We start from the raw sequence: 19,809 nt of genomic DNA on the forward strand, positions 1-19,809 counted from the left end.
GTCAGCACTGTATACAAACAAGCAATACTGTCAAATGTTCATGTCATAAAAACAATTGGATTGAAAGATAAGAAAAAAAAAAGAGTTTTGTAGAGACGTGAAGTCTGTTTTCTAATATATATTTTTTCGAAATTATTAAATTGCGTAAAACTGAACTCGATTGTTGGACAGGTACAACATTAATATCAGTTATAAAATGAACAATTCTCGCGTAACTTTTGAAAAGGTCCTATGTAACAAATGTAAACAAATCGAGTTAATGGATGCACGCTATTAGTTTTCAATCATTGAATGTATTACAAAAACGATCGTTCACGTATCTATCTTCTTCATCTTTTTGTTGCCGATACAAAAAATATCCAATGTACAGATTCGAATTTTAAGCACCCGGCTGTTACTTCGGACGCCACTTTCCTCCGACGGCCGAAACGTCCGAAGTAACAAAGCAGTCAATACAACTCGCAGTCGTACTTCGGTCGTTTTGGAATTTGTTTCTTACAGGTGTTGTTATCGATTTCAGTGCAATTCAACGAGTAATAACAATAATAATCAGTCTTTAGAACGAAATGCTAATATTTGGATTGTTGTTTATTAGTTAGTTTCAATTTTTTATAGTGCAACGTAATATGTCCAATGTGCAAACGCGGGCAGTCAAAACGTCCAATGTAACATTTTTCGCTCCGAGGCTTCAACCTTAATCTCAAATCACGGAACAATAGTTACGATTGGTTTTACGGAGTTATTCTTGACAGCTAGTGGTGAAAACAGTGATAAAGATTGATAGCTTTTAAGACAATTCGCGAAATAATGTTCGGGTCTTCAACTACGTTTTTCTCGAGTTGGCGAAAATGTTACATTGGACCTTTTCAAAAGTTACGCGAGAATTCTCCAATTCTCTAATCTATAAATGAACATCTGCTAGTGTGCTAAGGCACTACTGCAAATGTTCGAATTTCGATCGGGTAGTAGAACATAAAGGTGGATCTAGATAAAATTGCAAAATCCCGATCGAGTTACAAAAAATTGACGCAACTTCTCTTTTCCTTTCCGGTACTTGGGCAATCCATTCAAAAGGAATCGACCTTTAGTACACTTACATTTCTGAAGGGCCACGAACTTGTTTGCTCGTAACCATGTTGGCAGATTACAGTTTCATTGAGCTGTCATATGATTTTTCAGAGCAATAGTTTTAATTTATTGAAGAAAAAAATAAATTTCAAATGTTTGCATGTTGCAGTACATCAGTACTTTCTAGCAATCAAATGGATTCATTTATAGTGGTACCAAAAAAGTGTAAACTATTACTTGGTTGAATAAAGTATTTAATATGATTATTTTCTTTGGGGGTTGGGAGCAGTGATACGATCGCGAAAAGTTAATATGAATACATTATTGTAAATCTTTTGCAAAATAAAATAAAATAAAATTTTCAGTAATATAAAATAATCTGGCAAGTCTGCCTTAAACACAACCGTCACAGAGCCTCGCCGTCATCGCTTCTGTCAACATTGTCCATTTATAGCATTTTATAGTGTGTGCTTTTCGCTGAACCATCGAATTTGTCAACAAAAAAGCATTCATTTGATTTTTGAGCGTTTTTTACTAGCTTTTGCGAAGCTGGCCCGTCGGTGCCCCAGTGTATTATTTAACGTAGCACTAGTGTAATATGGTAAGCATACTAGCGCTACACATAACAACCCAAAGCACATCTTGGGTGAAACACTTTTCTCGTTGGAACTGTGAATCAATCCATCTTGAAATTTATTGCCGAGAGACCGTTCGATGCGTTCTTCCTGTTTTGTTAGCATGCGGTAATGTGAAAGTAATTGTTATGTTTCTATCTTTTAGTCGATAACAGAATTCCTGAAAGATCTGCCCTGCCATAATGAGGAGAATTTTTCGCTGTTCAACACGGAGAACGGCGTGAAAACATCCTCCAAGAGGCCCTCGGTTTACATCCCGACCGTCGACATTCCCTCGGAACAGGGTAAGTAGGGGCGTGGAGTCTATGTCATGATGCTGTTGTTTGTTGTCTGGTTTGCAGTAATTTATATGTTTAATCCATCCCTATCTGAATTTTGTTTATCCGTATCATTTTCTTAATTGCGCAGGGTTGTGAAGTATATCTGTTCACTAATTTATTATTTTAGTAGTTTCGGGATGCATAGTCTTTCTTTTTGCATTTGAAATTCAAGTATTTCCTCGATAGTTCTTCAAGTGTGTTGTTGGATAAAATTCCCCAATAATTGCCGGTTAGGTTAGAATATATTTAAAAAGATTAGTTTAATCAAATTGCATAAAATCTAACGAGAAGATTGATTCTTTCTCTTGTTTCAATTTATTTCGCCTACGGAATGATTTAACGTTGTTCTTTTTTCATATTTTAGTGATAGTTACTGAGAAAAAGAATATCCTACTCCGATATCTACATCAGCAATGGGATAAAAAGGTAAATGCTCGCCATTCGTGGATGCTGTTCTTTTGTTCTAAAACTAAGAATCTCTATTTAGAATGCTCCCAAAAAGCGAGAACATGGAACCGACTCATCCAATGATACCCTAAGAAAACGACCACGACTTGAGAACAGAGAAAACAACAACACATAAACAGGTTCGGCAGGTGGTAACTTTTTAGCTACAGGAGTGTTCGCCGTAAAGATAACAAGAGGAAAATTAAAGATCGAAATCAGAGATAAAACATACACATCCCATGTAGATATTATCCCATCAGCCAATTTCACTCGATCCGAGAGCATTCAGAATTCGAACTCAAGCATGAAAATTTCAACGTCAAAACAAAAAATAAGGCGGATGGAATGATAGATAGCGTTAGAAGAAGAAGAATTACAATACCTCCATCTCTTGCTGCTTTTTAGTTCCCAGTTTCTGCTCAGCAGACTTTTGGTATTCTCAGTTTTCTAATTGCCCTTGAATACACGACTCTTGATATCAATCTTGATGCACAGAGAAAACGATTCTGATTGAAAAAACAAACCTAAAAAGTGGGTAAACATAAAATGCTACATAATTTTCCATCTTCCAAAACACCCGTTTCTGAATTCTGGTGTCTAAAGCCTCTAAAGGTTACGTTCGACTGTAAGCTGTGTGCTGCTAGCGAGAATAAGTTTTTTCTAGTTTCTAATACTGCTTTTCTTATGATCGCGCCTCAGTAAAGGATAAAACAGATTTAGCAGTAAGCAATATATATTATGTAAAGTATGTCATGGAGTGGTGTGTTTGACTGTTGATTTTCCGAAATGTCATTGGTAAGCCTCGTATCGGTAGTCGGTATACTCAAACAAATTGCAGGAATTTATCAAAGAGCCGAAAACGAGGACAATCAGAATATTCTGACAACTTGTATTTCGAAGAACAACTTGATCTACATGACAAGGGCAAAGTAAAGTTAATTCAGGCCCATTCCACTGCAATATCACTGAATTTGACTGCAAGAGAAAGATCTGGTGCTATTCTGAGCCCGGGATATTCACAGAAACCTGATAAAACTCGCATCGTCAATCATAGTTTTCCAACAAAATTTGACTGTCAGTTGAATTGTGGATGTTGTGGCGAAAACAGTAAAGTAACTGCACTATGGTTTGTGCGTACTGGGCGCTCCGTTCCGTTGCGAAGAAAGTAGACATCGTCAAGTACTTTGAGTCCGTCGTATACGCCCGCTCGGATATCTATAATATTGGGCCTGATCACGAACGTCACTTCACAAACGAAGTGAATTGTATTGTAACCTTATCACGGCTGCCACCGTGTGTGTAGAATACGGAAGAGTTCATCCGTCGTTACAACTATGATGAACTCGATGTTATTATGAATACCACGATACCGTCATATCACGGAGAAAAACAGGTACGGTAGATAGGGGCAATATGACCAGGCGGGGCGAAATGGGCCACCCTTCGTTTGGGCTTGTTATTGAACCAATGACACTTATTTTCAAACAATTGTGTTAGAAATACTCTACTCAAGTATCTCTGTGAAAACCGTATTTAAATTCAACTGTTTCATAAAAATATTGAAGGAAATCTCACACTAACTGATAATCACGAAAACCATATAAAAAAAGCAGTCAACGAAATAAGCTCTGTACACTTCATACTGAAATTTATTACTCTGCTCTTTATATCCATTCGTACTGGTATTATTTCTGAACATTTCCACTGATTTATTGCGCTGCTTTGCTTTGCATGTAAAAGAACAGTTTATTTTCATTGAGCGTAAATGTACGGGGCGGAATGGGTATAGCTGCTTGGGGCATTATGACCAGGTATTTCTTCAACATAACCTGTAAATACTGCTGTCAAAATTTGTAAACATAGTTGGACATAACTAGATGTGGAATCATGGTGCGGAATTATACCAGAATATCCGAACGTAAAAAGTGGTCACAGACCAGCTTGAACGCGGCAGCCTTAGTGCATTGTGTCCCGCGAGAAAAACTCAAACGTTATTTACGTTGCGCAGATCCTTTGCAGCTCCAGCAACTCGAATCATTTAGTAATGTTTTAACGACGGAAGTTCTTTTAGCTTGTAGATTATATTCTCTCTATGGAACAACGGTTCTACAGTGTTGCGGCGAAAGGAATCCGGAAGCTGGCGTACGATTTGGCCGAAAGATGGCATATCTCACTCTTTCAATAGCCAAAAGCAGTTAGCCGGAATGGATTAGTTGGCTGGTTTTGGAGTGCGCCACCCACAACTATCACTTTTTTACTGGACACCACAAGCAATTTCCGCCACCGGGGAACAAGGATTCAATCGCGTTGCAGTCGGGAAATTCTACGATTTACTGGAGGACGTACAGCAGAAATACGACATTCCACCAGTAATGCAATTCAACGTGGATGAGACATCAGTGATTCCAGTAACTATTTTTTGTCAATAGAAGAACGAATTAAACTAAAAATTATCATCTTCATTCAACAGGTACAGACCAGAAATTCCAAAATTCTAACAATGCGGGGAAAAGGCAGAAAAGCACTATAACTTCAGTTGAGCGCTGAATGCTGAACACGGAATAACGATCATAGAATCTTCCACAGGGCACTCTATGTTGCTACTGTGGGGCACAATTCAGTTCCTCTACGGACGGCGATGGATGGAACCAATGCTATCGATGCCACTCGTGGGTACATAACTGCAGAAATATTCTCTGTTACTGCTTTGAGTAACGTAAAATTACAGTCCAATCGCTTCGGTCACAGTGTTACTTTCTGTACATACAAACTGAATGAAATCCAATGAAATATACGTGAATAGAATAAACTTTCGTTATATGAACTTGTTACGTTATTTCCTAGCGAAAACATACCTCAATGATTGAATCAACCAACATGGTCATATTGCCCCGCATAGTGGCCCATTTTGCCTCGTAGTGCTCTCGATCGACGGAAATGGAATACATTTTTAAAAGTGTAAATTTTCATCATGAATCATTTCTAAAGCATTTTCATACAATGTACATCGATCAATAAGGTTTCAAATCGTGAGGTTTTAACATGTAGACATATTTATAAATGTTCCTATATGATTTAGGACGTTTCGTTCTTAGGGGGACCATATTGCCCCTATCTACCCTATCTACCTATATTTTTCACTTGTGTTTTAGATGGTGAAAGCTAGTCACGCAAAATGGAGTAAGTTTAATTTCGTATTTATTTAGCTAACATTTTGAATCTTGTCTTGTTTTGTTTAGCAAAGAAACGATAAGCAAACAGCAATTTACCCGCTTGGTGGCATTTTCAGACGAAATCCTGACGTATCCAGAGGACGTAAATTTGTTTATGTGGACTCGGATACTGTGATATGAGGAAAAATCTATCTATATATATATATATATAGAAATGGATTTCAGCCTGTCTTTTTTATGTTTTTTTTCATAGAGGTGAGGAACGCTCTACCAGCCTTATCTGGGAAGGGTTAACCCAGACGTCGAGTGGGGATCTCACCCACAAAAACCAAGCCCTCTACTCGTTGCCTCATTCCCCCTGGGACTACATCTAGGCGACCACTTCAGGGGGCGGCTGTGCTCATGCACTTCTCGAGTTTTCAACGCTGACTAGCGTTGATCCTTCCCTTTTTCTCAATATTTTTTTCTCCATTCGTTTTTCTTTCACTGCGCTTATGTCCATTTCGCAGGTATCCATTTACCTGTCGAGACGTGAACCGATTGGGATGCGCCCTTCAACTTAAAGCGCGCTCCGTCACAGTCACCTTCGCAGGATTTCTCTTCCCAGCGAAGCACCGATTAGGTAGTGCCCTCCAACATGACGTGCACTCCGTCACAGCTGCTCTCGTGGGGTATACACCTGTTTGAAGACGCCCTCCTTGACACTCACTCCGTCACAGTTATCCAATCAGCATCCGTTTACCTGTCGAGACGTACATCGATTAGGAAGCGCCCTCCAACGTAGCGCGCTCCGTCTCGGTCACCCTCGCAGGATTTATCTTCCCAGCGGAGAACCGATTAGGTGGTGCCCTCTAACATAACGCGCACACCGTCACAGCAACTCTCGTGGGGTATACACCGATTTGATGATGCCCTCCTAGGCGCTTGCTCCGTCGAAACGTTCTTAGTGTTCCTCCATCCAGGCCACGATCAGGCGTTGCCAGGCTGGCGTTTTGCTGTTCTCCGCGGCAGTATCCGTTTACCTGTCGAGACGTTCATCGATTAGGAAGCACTCTCCAACGTAACGCGCGCTCTGTCACGGTCACCCTCGCAGGATTTCTCTTCCCAGCGGAGAGCCGATTAGGTGGTACCCTCCAACATAACGCGCACACCGTCACAGCTACACCCAAACTTAATTTTTAGCACATTTCTGGCATCCCGATTTAAAACATTGAATGAGCTGAAAGATAACATAAAATGTTCTACTCCCCATTAGAAATGTATTTATTTATTTGGGATCGATTCGTCCCTATCATAAAATTATACCTATGATTCACACGATCCGGAAAAAGGATCGTGCGATAATGATGCGCTTATTTTGCCTCGATCGGGCCCTATCGTAAACTTGGGTAAATAAACCCGTCTGTTATTATGGGGTCGCTGCAGGTGTAATATTATCACGCTCTTTTACAATAGCGCTGACAGCTATATGGATAGCTTGGTCGTGTAAAGTAACGTTGCATTCCAGCCGGCCTTGGTTCGATCCCCATTGACGTCGAATGGACTTTTCTTGCACAATCCCAAATAAAAAGAGAAAGAGATGTATGCTCACATACATACAAACCATTTTTAAGCTTTTAAAATAGCTCATTATTTGCGCATTTGACTCTCATGCACAGGAAATGGCATCTTTTCTGCCAAAGATGACATGTTTTCTCCAACGCTAGTTTGGGTGTTCTCTCGTGGGGTACCATCCGTTGCAACAACCGTCACCGTTGTTCACCTTTCACCGTCCTCCACTTTCGCTGCAGCTCCGACATGATTTGTGTGATTGCACTGCTCACGGCATTTCAGATCATCTCGTCGCGACACATCTCCACATATTCCCGACATGAAGCCCCTCGCGCCTTTCGGTGAACCTGGGACAGATAAAAACGACGTGCTTCGGTGTTTCCTCCATATCTCCACACTCCGGACAGAGGGTGAAACTGCGTAAAAGAAAGTACTCGTAAAGTACTCTGATCTCGGTGATTAGCCAGAGCCGCCAACCAAGCAGGGCCACCGTACCTCAGAATCGACGAAGATACACTTGCCAAGAGACGCCTCTTGCTGCTGCTTGGGCCAAAGCTATTTGGCATGATCCGCACCACCACGTTGATGGCCTTTGACGCCTTCCCATATGCATAGTCGACGTGCTGGTTGAAATTTAGACGGTCGTCGATCATGACTCCAAGATATTCCACTGCCCGCTTCGAAACGATGGTATGTCCTTAGACCGATACCTCTGCCCGCAGCACTCACTAACAGCACCTCGGTTTTGTGATGTGCTATCTGAAGCTTTACACTGTCGATCCAACTATAGATCATGTCTACAGCCTCAGTCGCCAACATTTCCACCTCCTGGAGCGTCTCGCCGAGTACAGTTATTACGATGTCGTCCGCGAGAATCCCACGATATCCACACCTCTGGGTAGTTTCAGCGTTATGGCGGGTTTACATTAGGGAAATCTATAGCTATAGATGTATTTATTCACGCGAAAACAGATGAAAACGGGTGAGAATATATATGATACACTTATTCGAGGTATATATAACTTGAAAAATTCAGCATATGTAAACACTTGTGAATTTCTCACTGGTGAGAAATCACTAAAGTTGGATGCCCAGATACTCTTCAGATATTCTTCCAAGGATATCTTCCAGGAGGCCGCAAGACAATTAATTGCAATCAAAGAGGGTCACAAAGATGGGATATTTGGGAACCATTGATATAATTCCTTCTGATTCGGTTTTTCTCTCAGCTCAAAACATTCATGCGATTTTCAATGAACAAAGATGTAGGGGAGCCGCGGGTAAGACGGACAGTGGGGGTATGATGGACAGGTGGTTGATTTGTATAGTTGCATTATGAGTTTCAAATTTCTGTTGATGGGAAACCCTTCTATATACTATTCTATAATATTTAAATTATCATATGGCAATGAATACTGATCAAAAGTGGAATAGAGAAACCAAAACCGAAAATCGAACATGATTCCGCGTGTGGATGTAACTTTTGCGGGTTCGATATTAAGCATTTTGAGTGGTTTAATTGCTATATAATATTGAACTCTTTTTTATATTACTTTCTCTTTTTGTTCTATTTCAGTTACTGGACGCACAAACACAGAGAGAGTGAAATTATTCCTCTCACGAGCGATAAACCCTTACCGCTTCGTATATTATGAACCTGTCCATATCCCCCCCACTACATGTCCATTATACCCGCACCGATAAAAATGTTCCACTTTTCGGTTTGTTTTATTTTCAGTAAAAAAACATGGGAAACACATTTTTATAAAACATTTGGCCAGTTATTTGAGAACATGAGTTTCCAAAGATACAATTGAAGTTTTCCTTAACATATCCGTCTTACCCCCATCTCCCCTACCAACGTGGACAATTATTTCGACAGCCTTCCGGAATCTTAGTCCAGGGATAGAATCCATAAATTAGAACAAGTGTATTGAAGTTCAGAGAAAATCAATGAAATGAAATTTAATTAATTAAATCATGTTTTTCGTATTGAAAATAAACAAAAAAAAACATTTCTTTTTTTCCTCCTATAGACACGCCGCTTTTCGTTCGGAACAATATGTTTGAGTGTGTGTAGTATGCATCGTATTTCCCAACAACTCTCTCGCTCTCACTCTCCCGGAATCTAGAAGTAGTGCTGAATCAGCAGGTGGTAGGTGGCGGGTGTTGGGTGGCCATCGTATGCCAAGGCAGATTGACAGCCCGCCTATCCGGCGGTCTTATCATAAACATCATCGTGGTCGCACTCAGCCGTCGGATGACTGTGCCTGTGTATTGGGAGAAAACAACGGATCGAGCGAAACGGATTTGTTCATTTGAGTGTTGAAGCTCTTCTGCTCTCCGTTAATATGGGACAAGAGTTTCAGGAATTCAGAGAGCGTGAAAATCGTTGTGCCCGAGGTAGAAACAGGTGGTTAATAATAAATTGGGAACCCAGCGACAGGACAGTTGTTTGCCAACATACGCGTGCACTCTTTCTCTTATTTATGTTCGACGAACAAACATTTTTCCGAATAGAGTGGCGAAAGAGCATGTCTCATTGCTGTGGAGATGAACGAGAAAGGGTAATGGCGAAGATAGCAATTATGCTCACGTAACATAAATATTGGGTTACATAAATTACATGGATAACAAGAAGAAGATTCTAGTAGATAATGTTTTTGATGACATTCGTGGGGTGATACTTGATGACTTTTGACTTCTTAGAATGATTTAGTACCGGAACTCTTCCTCAGTGAAAATAAATTTATTTGTTTATTGTGTTACGGCGGAACATGTTAAACTTCATCCTCAGGCCACGTGTGGCAACGATCGTACACTCTTACATATTTATTTAATACACTGGACATATTGATGAATTATTGAAAAAGGGGCAACTATTCTAACTAACTCATCGATTTATTTATTTAACAGTATGCCAACAGGTTGACATTGAACCCTAATGAAACAAGCCTCTTAACAAATTGTCTTCACTGAGGTTACCAGAGACGATTTTTTATTTTTCTTAATGGTATATGAAAATATTTATATATTGTCACAATCTTTAGTTGAAATATTCACTGACCGGAACGACAAGTCAGGCAGAAAGTGTTTGGGATGGTATGCGTTAAACTGTACAATTGTTCCGGAATACTTATAATTTTTGTACTACACTCGACAAAAAAATTAAAGGAACGGAGTGTGAAGTCGGAAATTAATTATTTAATGAATTATTCATCATCAAAAACAAAGAGGTAATTTTTCATTCAAACTGAAGTATCTCTGTATGGAACATGAACGTTCTAGGAACCAAGAACCAAATCAAAGCTGATAGATAAGGTTAATTGGTCCACAAAACATTTAAAAAAACAGAAAAAAAAACGATTTTTTTTATTTCTTCTCGGTAATGTTGTTCGCTACACCTACAATGGACAATATAAAAATATTTACGTAGAATATTCCAATATCTGGAAGTTGTAGCTTTAAAATGGAGCATATCTAATCGTATTTATTTTTCACGAAGTTACAGCATGTCAAAATCACCTAGAATTTCAGACTTCGCACTCTGTTCTTTTTTTTTGTTGAGTGTATTTCAAAAATTGTAAGACATACAATGGAAACAAAACAATTGAATTTGGGCCGTGGTTTGAGTGAATATGCGTGAGTTGCGCGTTGCTCTCACAGAAAATAGGTTTATTTGTGGTTTCGACGGGCGTGGCTAAAACTTGAATCCCATGCTTCCCGGTACTTGCATCAATCGATTGTTGCACTCTCTAACAATCTATTACAATGAAGAAATATCTGAACGGAAATCGATTAGTACAAGCAATCAGTGCACTGTCAGTTGCTTATTTAATACGTATATGGTACTGTGCAATGTCCACGCTTGTCCACGGTGAGGGGAGAGGGGATTTAGATAACGTCCACGTGGACACGTAAAATATTTTTTTTAAGTAAGACATTCATGTTTATAGTCAAGATTTAATCAGATCTGCTCTATATTTACAAGATTTTTTAAATTTTACGTTCACCCTGAGTACTCTGTATTCATTAATAAAAAGACTGTGTTGCCTGAGAGTGCTGCCCGGTTAAACATCCATAATTTTTCATATGACTGAACTTCTTCCTTGAGATGTATATTCTGAAAAAATCGTGCATGAACTGGGATCGATCAATTTATTCCAATCGGTTATGAAGGACCATTAATTTCGTCAGGATAAAGACACAAAAAAATGCTGTAATTTTTATTGGATAAAAAATCATGACTTATGTACCGGTTTCGAATCAGCTTCCGTTCTTGATGACAAAACTGCTTCGAAATTACATATTTGAAGCGATGAATTTCAACAAGTACTGCTCGCAGCTCAGCATATTAAAATCAACGATCTAGATGGCTTCAAGGGTTTCGAATAAGTGCCTGTCTATAAGAATCATGTTTTTGGTTTCCTCCTTAGAATCGGCACGAATTATTCCGGACAATATTTAGCATAATTTAAGAATTAAGGGTTATAACTACATCAAAGAAATCATCGATCACAATGATACTGCAGATGTTTTATTTTGACTAGGTTCATTACAGAAACCAGGTATTACCGAAACTGTGAAAGCGAATGTCATTTATGCTTAGATGAGAAAATATTTCGCAATATCGCGACCAGTGTTGCCACACGTACAGATTTATCTGGAAAGGTATAGATCTTTTCGTTATTTTTGGTACAGATTCTGTACCGTAAAGAGTATTGGCGATCTAACGCAAAACGTAAACGATCGGTGAGACATCTGGATTTTGTTTTTGAACTAAGAAAATGATGCTAATGTAACCTAAAACTCAAAAACAAATCAAGTATATTTTACATCCGGGCTTTCCAAGGTAGTTCTCACATGCAGGAATCGTGCATTTTTCTACTTGTGTTTGATTGTGCTCTCGAATTTCCTTCTTTAATTCAACCATTGTCAACATTTTTATAGTTTTCACTACTGAAAGAGGTAAATAAATAACATGTTATATATAAAATTGCGCAGAATTAAATTTCTTACAAACTCATCGCAATCAAATAATCTTTTATGATTAGAACATTGTAATTTATGGAAAGAACTACAAAGCTTCCATAAGCTCACATGGCAAAATTTAAAACCATCATCACTTTCACCGCAGCGTCGCCTAAGTGTAGATTTGTACGTTAGATCGCCAATAGATTTTCGTCAAAAAATACAGATTGGTACAGATTCTTCCCTCGTGTGAAATTTCTTATATTCTCGTCGGACGGTGCGACGTATGTTTTGCCCCAGATTGACAGATTGAATCTTTTGTTCCAGGCTGGAAAACCTGAATTTACAATTTTACATGAAGCGCTGAAGGATTTTTATTCAATAATCCCTAATACCTGCGAGAAATCTTGCGTTGTTTCGATGTTCAATGCTATTATATTGCAAATCATTTGAAAAGCGGCAAGAATTTTTATGTTGGAATACTAGCAAAAGAAACTATCAGAATAATGAACAGCGGAAGACAGATCATTTTTAAGAATATTTGTTGCAGTTTTTTTCGTGGAGCTGTTCAAGCAAATGAGAACAAGATTTGATTTCAATGATCCGAGGCTAAAGGCTGCGGCAATGTTAATCCCAGAAACTTTCCCAATTTGACAAGCAAATGTTGTGTCAGAAGCGTTTCCAGAAATGTACAATGGGAATATACAAGATCTGGAGAATGAAATTCGTACTTTTAAGATAAAATTACTCCGTAAGGAAATCACAGTTTCAGAAAACGTGCATGTCCAGGATTGGTGGACAAAAATTGTATGTCTAAAACGAATTGACGGTTCGCTTGCATTTTCGGCGCTTCGATGACTTTAACAGAACAAAAATAAGCTTCGAAATCGGCTCAGCAACGATACGATGAACGCTATTTTGGATTTAAAAGATTTGATTAAACATCGTGCTGGCAGCTCGAAAATTTAAATAAATGGTAGTACGCAATCTAGATTCAGAAAAAAAACTATATATGAGCATCATCAAACACACGAATGACTTGCAAATGTTAATGTAGTATTAGTAGTAAATCAATGAGTATTTTTTCATGCTAATAAATTAGTTTTTTTTTCTCTACAACGAATATTTTCGATGGTACATATTTTTGGAAAAAATAGTACAGATGAGACAGATTTTTAACCCCTCTGGTAGGGTAAATGATCTTGGTTTGTCCAATTTGGGGTGTTTTTACGCAAATCGATTTTTCTTCATGAAAATCACACATAATCGTTAATATTCAAATTTTTATGTTTTTTTAACGATTTTCCTTAAAGAAGAATTATGATCATGGTTTGACCACCTCTGATCATGGTTTGCCCAAAAAAATGATCATGGTTTGTCCGGTTTTAGAAATCTCCATTTTTGAATGAAAACATTCGAATTCACAATTAGATGTTGCATTTATCATTCCTTGAGTTTACTGTCATCATATTGATTCATTCATAATTTAGACTTTCTTCAGAATATTGCCTTTTCTTGGGCATTTTAGAAGTGTTCACCCCAACACAATCAACACAGAAAAACCATACTTCTGCTATGCGCGAAGCACACCATAAACAAACATAAACAAACTGCAGCGCGCTAAGCGGTTGCCATAGAAATCATGTGGACAAAACAACATTATTGAATTGGACAACTCATGATCAGAATTGAGTTCATCAAAATGCGTTAATTTAATGGTTTAGCTATGTAAATCCGATACAATTGGTGAGCAAGCATGATGTTTACAATATTTATAAGTGTTGTAATCCAGAAAATGTCTGAATACGTGCTAAATAATCATCTGGTGAACGATTAAAAGTTAGCTCGAATGAGGGGCGCATTGACACAAATAGAAGGTGTATTTTATAATCCTTTAAAACATGTGATTTCGTAAAAATATACTATCAAACTACTATAAATCATGTAAAAGGCAATTTCATTTATATGTTTCGAAACATTCGAAGGCCTTATTTGACACAGGAGCGCTGAATTAGAGCATTCAAAAAAGTGGGCAAACCATGATCATATTTTCGACTGGACAAACCAAGATCATTTACCCTACATATTAAAATGTGGCTACACTGGTCGCGACATCCGTGTATTGAGACATATTACTTTTTATTTCAGTAGATTAGCGGATTTGAAGCCAATTCAACATTTAAAAAATTGAATAAACACGTAGTGCTGACTCCGACTTCACTACTATGATACTCCCGCTAAAATTGATCATTGATTAATCAATGATTAAGCAATTATAATTAAACATAATTTTCCTTCAAGACTTTTCATCACTCGAAAACTATTATAATTGACATTTACATAGAATGCATATTTTTTCCGAAAACGTTCATTAATTAGACTCAAATACTTATTATCTAACGTTTACAGAGTCAAATTTCACCTTAAAATATAACTTATTTTCTATATACTTAAGACTAACAATTTAATAATAACTAAACACTAGATTAATTGGACAGGATTAGGATTTAGGATTAGGATGGAGCGAGTGTAGTAGTTTGATTTGATGAGGAGGGAAGGAATGAGATATCTGAGATATCATTTCTTTTGAGAAATGAATACATATTTGATACGGAAAAGTTAATTTTAATTGATAATTTGTATTCTCAAAGTTTTTCCATTGTCATTATCCCTTCCCAAAAACGGAGCACAAAATTTAATGCACTTAACGCGAATCCAAAACGCGTCCAAAACTAGCAAAACGTTACAGCATTTTTACAATTTGAACAGCGCGATGATTTTTTTTTTATTAATTCGTTTATTTTTACAGGCTCAGTTACTTAAGTTTAAAGGAGCCGAATTCTTAAATATATTTTTAAAACTATATATATATATATATAAACAGTTTTCTTACATCTATGGTTAGTAAGGTGGAAAACCGATTACTCGCGGTGTACTCGAGTTTAGAAGGGTGACATATTTTTAGGAGAAGGATGGGATATAAGGAAATTGTAACACTGTTGATGAGCACTCAATTCTTAAATCTATTCGTATATCTATAGTTTATTTACATTTCAACTTATTCTACTATTTATAGCAAGAGGACGAATTACCCGCAAAGGAAGGAAAGGAGGGTATAAGGATGTAGGGACAATCACACACGAAGATCTATAGCTTTAAGGAAAACATATATATGGGACATGTAATCAAGGTCTAACCGAGCCAACACATCTCTCACCGGCACATTGGGCTGTCTTCCTCGGGCCCGAAGGGAGTTTTCTAAATTCGATCTGGCGACCAGATACACCTCGCACGACCAAACAACGTGCTCGATGTCGTGATAACCTTGGCCACAAACGCAGAGATTGCTGCTGGTAAGATTGAAACGGAAGAGTAGTGCATCTAACGAACAGTGATTGGACATGAGTCGGGAGAAGGTGCGAATAAAGTCCCGACTCAAGTCCAGACTTTTGAACCACGGTTTGAGGCTAACCTTTGGGATAATCGAGTGAAACCACCGGCCCAATTCATCTTCATTCCACTTGCGTTGCCAGTTAGCGATGGTATTTTTGCGAGCTAAAGAATAAAATTCATTGAAGGCGATTTGACGCTGATATATATCGCCTTCAATTGCACCTACCTTTGCCAATGAGTCAGCCCTCTCATTACCCGGAATTGAGCAATGTGAAGGGACCCAGACAAAGGTAACGACATAACAGCGTCTGGATAAAGCACTCAAAATTTCTCGTATTCTCTCAAGGAAGTACGGCGAGTGCTTTTCCGGCCTCATTGAACGGATAGCTTCGACAGAGCTAAGACTATCCGTTACAATGTAATAGTGTTCAACAGGTCGTGAGGCGACGCTGTCCAGCGCCCAGTATATCGCTGCCAATTCAGCAATATATACCGAGCAAGGATTCTGAAGACTGTGTGAGGTGCTAAAAAATACGTTGAACACTCCAAATCCTGTGGACTCATTCATAGAGGACCCATCAGTAAAGTATATATTATCACAATTGATACGCCCATACTTTGCATTGAAGATTGTAGGAACGAACCCCAATCTAAGATAATCTGGATTTTCATGGATTTTCTCCTTCATGAACAGATCAAAATGTACAGAGGAATTGATGTAGTCAGGAAAACAAACACGGTTGGGAATATACGAAGAAGGAACAACCTGCATAGAGGTGAATTCATGATATGAACTCATGAATCCAGAATGAAAATTTAGCTCGATCAATTGCTCAAAATTTCCGATCACCAATGGATTCATAACCTTACACCGGATGAGGAACCGAAGAGATAATAAATTGAAGCGATCTTTTAGTGGGAGTACGCCTGTCAAAACCTCGAGACTCATGGTATGCGTTGAGGGCATACATCCCAACGCAATACGGAGACAAAGATACTGAATTCGCTCGAGTTTAATGAGGTGTGTTTTAGCAGCTGATTGAAAACAGAAACTGCCATACTCCATCACTGAGAGAATAGTTGTTCGATACAACATAATAAGATCTTCGGGATGGGCTCCCCACCAGGTGCCGGTAATTGTACGGAGAAAGTTTATTCTTTGTTGACATTTTTTACTCAGATACCTAATATGGGCCCCCCAAGTACATTTGGAGTCGAACCAGACCCCAAGATACTTGAATGACATAGCATGAGTGATCGGTTTACCCAAAAGTTGAAGCTTTGGTTTTGCTGGTCTATGCTTCCTAGAAAAAACCACCATCTCTGTTTTCTCCGTGGAGAATTCGATCCCTAGCCCAATGGCCCAGGTTGAAAAATTGTTCAAGGTATCTTGTAAGGGTCCTTGCAGGTCGGATTCGTTTGATCCTACGACAGACACCACTCCATCATCTGCAAGTTGTCTTAGGCTGCAATTTTGTGTAAGACAATTGTCGATGTCGCTTACATAGAAGTTGTACAAAAGGGGGCTTAAACATGAGCCCTGGGGGAGGCCCATGTAAGAGACCCGACTTACTGCCGAATCTCCGTGAGAAAAGTTCAAATGTTTCTCACAAAGCAAGTTATATAAAATATTATTCAATAGAGGCGGCAGACCCCGAGAGTGTAATTTGTCTGACAAAACCTCTATTGAAACAGAATCAAAGGCCCCCTTTATGTCCAAGAATACTGAAGCCATTTGTTTTTTTTCGGCGTAAGCCATTTGAATTTCTGAAGAAAGCAACGCAAGACAATCATTCGTCCCCTTGCCCCAGCGGAACCCATATTGTGTATCTGAGAGTAGGCCATTCGTTTCAACCCATCGATCAAGGCGAAACAAGATCATTTTCTCCAACAATTTCCGTATACAAGACAGCATTGCTATTGGGCGGTACGAATTGAAGTCGGACGCGGGTTTTCCGGGTTTTTGAATAGCTATAACTCGTACTTGTCTCCAATCATCTGGAACAAGATTATGCTCTAGAAACCGATTGAATAAGTTCAACAAGCGATGTTTCGCCACATCAGGGAGATTTTTCAGCAAGTTGAACTTAATTCTATCCGATCCCGGAGCAGAATTGTTACATGAAAGGAGAGCAAGAGAGAATTCTACCATCGAAAACTCGGAATCAAGATCGCACCTATCTTGTGGTATATCTCGAACAATTTTTTGCACAGGAGCGGAATCAGGACAAACCTTCCGTGCAAAATTCAAAATCCATCGATGTGAATATTCTTCGCTTCCATTCGTTGAAGAGCGATTTCTCATGTTTCGAGCCACTTTCCATAATTTTTTCATTGACGTTTCTCGTGACAAACCTCCCACGAAATTTCGCCAATAAGCACGTTTTTTCCCTTTGATCAAGTTTTTAAATTGATTTTCAAGGTCCAAATACGTCTGGAAATTTTCAGGGGTTCCACGTTTCCGAAAAGCTTTAAATGCATTCGATTTTTCTACATAAAGCTTGGAACATATGCTATCCCACCATAGATTGGGAGGCCTTCGACGAATAGTGGAACCTGGGATGGGTTTCGTTTGAGCGCGAACCGCGCTGTCATAGATCAAACGAGAAAGGAAGTTATACTCCTCCAATGGAGGTAAACCATCTCTGGAATTGATGGCTAGAGCAATCGCGTCCGCATATTTTTTCCAGTCAATGTGTCTTGTAAGGTCATATGCCATGTTTATATATTCAGAAGAATTAGACCCAATGGTGATGGAAATTTTGATTGGCAAGTGATAACAGCGCGATGATATCAACATCGTTTTTTTTATTTATACCACTTCTGTATTGTTTCGAAATTCGTTTTGCTTCGATATATGCCAATGAATGTTTTCAAACAAAGTGCTTGATTTCATTGTCTATTTTGTAAAAAACGATAACGGTGCACTCGAACGGAATGGTTCATTTTATCACATAAGGTTTACAACATTAGACTTGTACCGCTTGCCGTTCGAAGTCCTTACTCCGATGTTGGTTGGATTTTTAATAATAGTCGTGTGTTTAATAGTCCTGTCTGTTTTGATATTAACAACTGGCCCATATCAATTGCGAATCAGAGGGACGACTTTGCTCACGATATAACCCGGATCAAAATTATATCGAGTAATTATTCTTGATTCATTTCTGGTCAAACTAGGCCGCAGATGTGTGTTCAGCTGTTCGATCTGGGCTTGCGGTTCAAAAGTTTCTCTATTGCTCTAAGGCTAGTCGAGGTTCTACTAGTGGCTGGGTAGACAACAGCCTTGCCCTTAGGGGCTCCATTACCACCACCACTACCAACGGTCTCGGTACAACCCGTGGTTCAGTTAATGAGGAGGATGCTAGTAGCTGATTCGGCACCTGACTTGCACGTTGCGGTTCAATCAGGACCCATAGTTCAGTGATTATTTGAATATGATTACCAGCATATGGTTTCTTCGGTCGGCTCGGAGGTTGTCCAGCCACTTCAATCGCTTTTTACAGCAATCGAGACTGTATACCAGTAAAAACGTGTCATTTGTTGTTTTCCAAAGCGTCAATCGTCAGCGGTTTATCTGGTCCATAAAATACTCAAATTGTGTTATTTCTTTTACGGGTAATGGCGACTATATTGCCACCAACCTTTTTAAATTTTGATGGTAACTAGTCCTGATATCTAGTAACATACCTGATTTTTGAACGCGAAAAAATAAAAAACTGTTCATGTTGGAGCCATTTTCGTGTTAACATATCCCTATTTAGAGCAGCAATTTCCCGAAAAGTCATTGCAAAACAGTGAATTTGTTGGAGTTTTCAATACGCATGAACTGTTCGGAACCTGCTGAGTATGATCATGAGTTTTATTAGTTGTTTTGCTGAAACTAACATCAAAAATTCGAATATAAAAAATCATGATTAACATCAAGTGTTTACCGTTAAACGGGTAGTGGCAGCTTTATTGCCACACACATTTTACGCTAGACGGGCAGTGGCAACTATATTGCCACCAATTTATTCAATGTATTTAACTATTTTGTGTAATGAATTTTTTGTGTGTGTATTTTAGCATGTGAACATGTTGCTGTATTGTAGTTTGCGTTTATCACATTCCTAGTTCTCACGTCCCGTTAAAGGGTGAAATTACATGGCCCTGGAGGTCAATTCACGGTTCCATTACACAAAATTAATAATTGTGGCACATGTTGCGCCGTTTTGTTCAAATCACAGGTCATTCACATTTAACGGTCGTCAT

At 38.7% G+C, this 19,809-nt stretch overlaps 1 protein-coding gene across 1 annotated transcript; it reads left to right on the plus strand.

The window, feature by feature from the left end:
• The first annotated feature begins 1,502 nt into the window (after nt 1–1,502).
• Nucleotides 1,503–3,218, plus strand: LOC129777734 (DET1- and DDB1-associated protein 1). Its single transcript, XM_055784191.1, has 4 exons — nt 1,503–1,669; nt 1,849–1,987; nt 2,388–2,449; nt 2,511–3,218. The coding sequence occupies exons 1-4, from the start codon at nt 1,667–1,669 to the stop codon at nt 2,604–2,606; spliced, it is 300 nt and encodes a 99-aa protein (XP_055640166.1). The 5' UTR covers nt 1,503–1,666; the 3' UTR covers nt 2,607–3,218.
• Nucleotides 3,219–19,809: the final 16,591 nt, after the last annotated feature.

The sequence above is a fragment of the Toxorhynchites rutilus genome, chromosome 3 (genome assembly GCF_029784135.1).
Source record: "Toxorhynchites rutilus septentrionalis strain SRP chromosome 3, ASM2978413v1, whole genome shotgun sequence".
NCBI lineage: Eukaryota > Metazoa > Arthropoda > Insecta > Diptera > Culicidae > Toxorhynchites > Toxorhynchites rutilus.

Coding starts and splice junctions, on each gene's coding strand:
- LOC129777734 (XM_055784191.1), top strand. Junction 1,988..2,387: donor CGACATTCCCTCGGAACAGG/GTAAGTAGGGGC, acceptor TTCATATTTTAG/TGATAGTTACTGAGAAAAAG. Junction 2,450..2,510: donor ATCAGCAATGGGATAAAAAG/GTAAATGCTCGC, acceptor ATCTCTATTTAG/AATGCTCCCAAAAAGCGAGA.